Source organism: Corapipo altera, unplaced genomic scaffold (genome assembly GCF_003945725.1).
Source record: "Corapipo altera isolate COAL_440 unplaced genomic scaffold, ASM394572v1 218, whole genome shotgun sequence".
NCBI classification, from domain to species: Eukaryota; Metazoa; Chordata; class Aves; order Passeriformes; family Pipridae; genus Corapipo; species Corapipo altera.
Genome location: NW_020885072.1, coordinates 193,346 through 196,022, shown reverse-complemented (window position 1 = coordinate 196,022; position 2,677 = coordinate 193,346). Strand labels below are relative to the sequence as shown.

Sequence of the window (2,677 nt, the reverse complement as noted above, 5' to 3'; positions counted from 1 at the left end):
GGGGGGGGGGGGGGGGGTGTGAGTCAGCGAGGCCTTGGGAGTGTGTTGGATGTGCCCCCACAAATTCCCTGTTTCTCCTCTAAATCCCTCCTGCCCCCAAAATTCCACCTTTTCCCCCAAATCCCTGTATCACCCCAAAGCCCCTTTTCCCACCAAATCCCTGCCTCCCCAAACTCTTCCCCCCTAAATCTCCTCTGTCCCTCAAACCCCCGTGTCCCCCCCAAATCCCCACTTTGCCCCCAAATCCCCTCTTACTCCCCAATTCCCTTTTCCCCCCAAATCCCTGTTCCCCCCCAAATCCCTGTGTACTCCTCAAATTCCTCTTCCTCCCAAACCCCCCCTGTGCCTCCAAACCCTCTTTCCCCCACAGACCCCATCCCCCCAAACCCCTCTGTCTCCTTCCAATTCCCTCTTCCCCCCAAATCCTGGTGTCCCCCTCAAATTCCTTCTTTCCCTCCAAATCCTCTGTCCCCCCAAATCCCCTCTTCACCCCAAATCCCTGTGTTGCCCCGAAATTCCTCTTCCCCCAAATCCAGCCCCCCCCAAATTCCCTCTGTCCCCCAAAACTCCGTCCCTCCAAATTCCCTGTTTCCCCCTCAATCCCCTTTCCCCTCCAAATCCCCTAAATTCCTTCTTCCCCCCAAATTCCCTCTGTCTCTTCAAATTCCCTGTTTTCTCCCCAAATCCCCTGTGTCCCCAAATCCCCCTTTTCCCCCTAAACCCCCTTTCCCCCCCAAATTCCCCGTTCTCCCCCCCCCAAATCCCACCGCCTCCCCTCGCCCCCCCCCCTCGCCGGCCCCCCGGCCCGTCCCCGCCATACGCGGCCCCGCGGAGCGGCGGAGCCCGATCCAAGGGGGGGAGTTCGGGAAGGGAGGACGCGATGGGAGGGGGCGGCGAGTCGCGATATGTCGCGATAGGTCGCGACCTCACCCCCCCCCCTTCGCCCCCCCCCGACCCCCCGTTCCCGGCCCCGCGCGCGCCGCCCGCGCTCACCGCCAGCGCCGCCGCGCCCCGCCCACTTCCTGCACAGGACACGCCCACTTCCGGTAAAGCCACGCCCACACACCCCCAGGCCCGTAGAGTCGGGGGGCGGGGCCAGAGCGGCCACGGGCAACATGGCGGCGGCCAGGGTGGGGGGAATGGGGGGGAGAGGGGAGGGGAAACGGGGGGGAAAAGAGGGGAAAGGCGTGGGGAAAAAGGGCAGGGAAAGGGAACGGAAAAGGGGAGGAGAAGCGGGAAAAGGGGAGGGAGAGGGGAAGAAAGGAGGATGAAAGGATGTGGGGGGGGGAAGGGGAAAAGGGGCGTAACAGGACAAGAAGGGAGAGAGGGAAAGGGGGAAAAGGAGAGGAAAAGAGGATTTGGGGGTAAGGGGGGAAAAAGGGGGGGCAAGGGAAGGGAAAAGCAGAGAAAAGAGGAAGTGGGGGGAAAGGGGGACAAAGGGAAAGGGGAAAAGAAGGGGAAACGGGGGGAATGGGGTGTAAAGGAGGAAAAAGGGAAGGTGGAAAGCAGGGGGAGAAGGGGGAAAAGGAGGGAAGGAGAAGGGGGAAGGAGGGAATAGGGATTTGGAGGAGAAGGGGGAAAAGGGGGAAAAGTGGGAAAGGGGGAAAAAAAAGGGAAAGAGAAGGAAAGGAGGGAAAAAGGAGGGTCTGGGAGGGAAGGTGGGAGAAGAGTGGGAAAAGGGGGGTCTGGGGGAAAATGGGGAAAAAGGGGATTTGGGAGACTTTTGGGATAAGGGATTGGGGGCAGCAGGGTGTGAGAAGGTGTTATGGGATGTGGCTGCCCCGGGGGGAGTTTGGGAGCAGCAGAGTCTGGGGGTGGTTTGGGATTGGGAATCGTGTCCTGCAGGATTTGGGGGGGTCCCAGCCCTGACATCCCTGGGCATTCCCTGTTCCCAGCTCCGCTCCCTGCACCGGCAGCTGGCGGTGCCGGTGATCCCCCGGCGTGGATACCGCGGGGATTCCCCCCCGGATTCCGGGAAGGATGTGCTGGAGATCCCGCTGCCCCCCTGGCAGGAGCGTCCCGAGGAGCCGCTGGACACCAAGAGGGCCCGGCTGCTCTACGAGAGCAGGAAAAGGGGGATGCTGGAAAACTGCATCCTGCTCAGGTGGGATCGGCTCCAGGCGTGTCCCGGGGGAGCATTAACAGGGAAGAGCCCCGAGAGCTGTGGGGAGGGCTTTAGTGAGGGACTGCACAGCCAAAATCCATGGGATAAACCATCCCAAGGGCTCTGCTGGTTCAGGATCCAGCAGGGTGGATGGAGCGGAGCCAAAATCCTTCGGAGGATGTGTGTAAATCCTGGGATGCGTGGGGACGTCTTCTCCCATCTCCCACCTGTATCCATCCCTTTTCCAGCCTCTTTGCCAAGGAAAACTTGGGCAGGATGAGCGAGGAGCAGCTGAACCGCTACGACCGGCTCATCAACGAGCCCAGTAACGACTGGGACATCTATTACTGGGCAACTGGTGCGTGGGGACACCCCCTTGGGACACTGGGATGGGCCCTGGGACACCGGGATGGCCTCTGGGAGATCAGGATGGGTCCCCAGGACACTGAAATGGACCCCTTGGAGATGGAGATGGGTCACTGGAACACTGGGATGGGCCCCTGGAAGACCAGGATGGGTCCCCAGAACACTGGGATGGACCCCTTGGAGATGGAGATGGGTCACTGGAACACT

At 61.2% G+C, this 2,677-nt stretch overlaps 2 protein-coding genes across 6 annotated transcripts in view; one reads left to right on the top strand and one right to left on the bottom strand.

Moving 5' to 3' along the window:
- CPSF7 (cleavage and polyadenylation specific factor 7) overlaps positions 1–2,677 on the bottom strand; it is a 12,043-nt gene that overhangs the window by 9,180 nt on the left and 186 nt on the right. For 3 of the 5 annotated variants that reach the window (XM_027669216.1, XM_027669215.1, XM_027669217.1), the window contains exon 1: positions 994–1,028. The exons of 1 other annotated variant lie outside the window; for it this stretch is intronic. The gene's annotated coding sequence lies outside the window, so the exon portion shown is untranslated. Of the gene's footprint in view, positions 1–820; positions 963–993; positions 1,029–2,677 lie in introns of those variants that run through there. One more of the 5 variants, XM_027669219.1, reaches the window with a different exon arrangement.
- The window catches only part of SDHAF2 (succinate dehydrogenase complex assembly factor 2), a 2,105-nt gene continuing 469 nt past the window's right edge, over positions 1,042–2,677 (top strand). Inside the window, exons 1-3 of the mRNA XM_027669236.1 lie at positions 1,042–1,130; positions 1,896–2,104; positions 2,353–2,462. Coding sequence (XP_027525037.1) covers positions 1,116–1,130; positions 1,896–2,104; positions 2,353–2,462 — 334 coding nt within the window. The 5' untranslated portion in view covers positions 1,042–1,115. The remainder of the gene's footprint in view (positions 1,131–1,895; positions 2,105–2,352; positions 2,463–2,677) is intronic.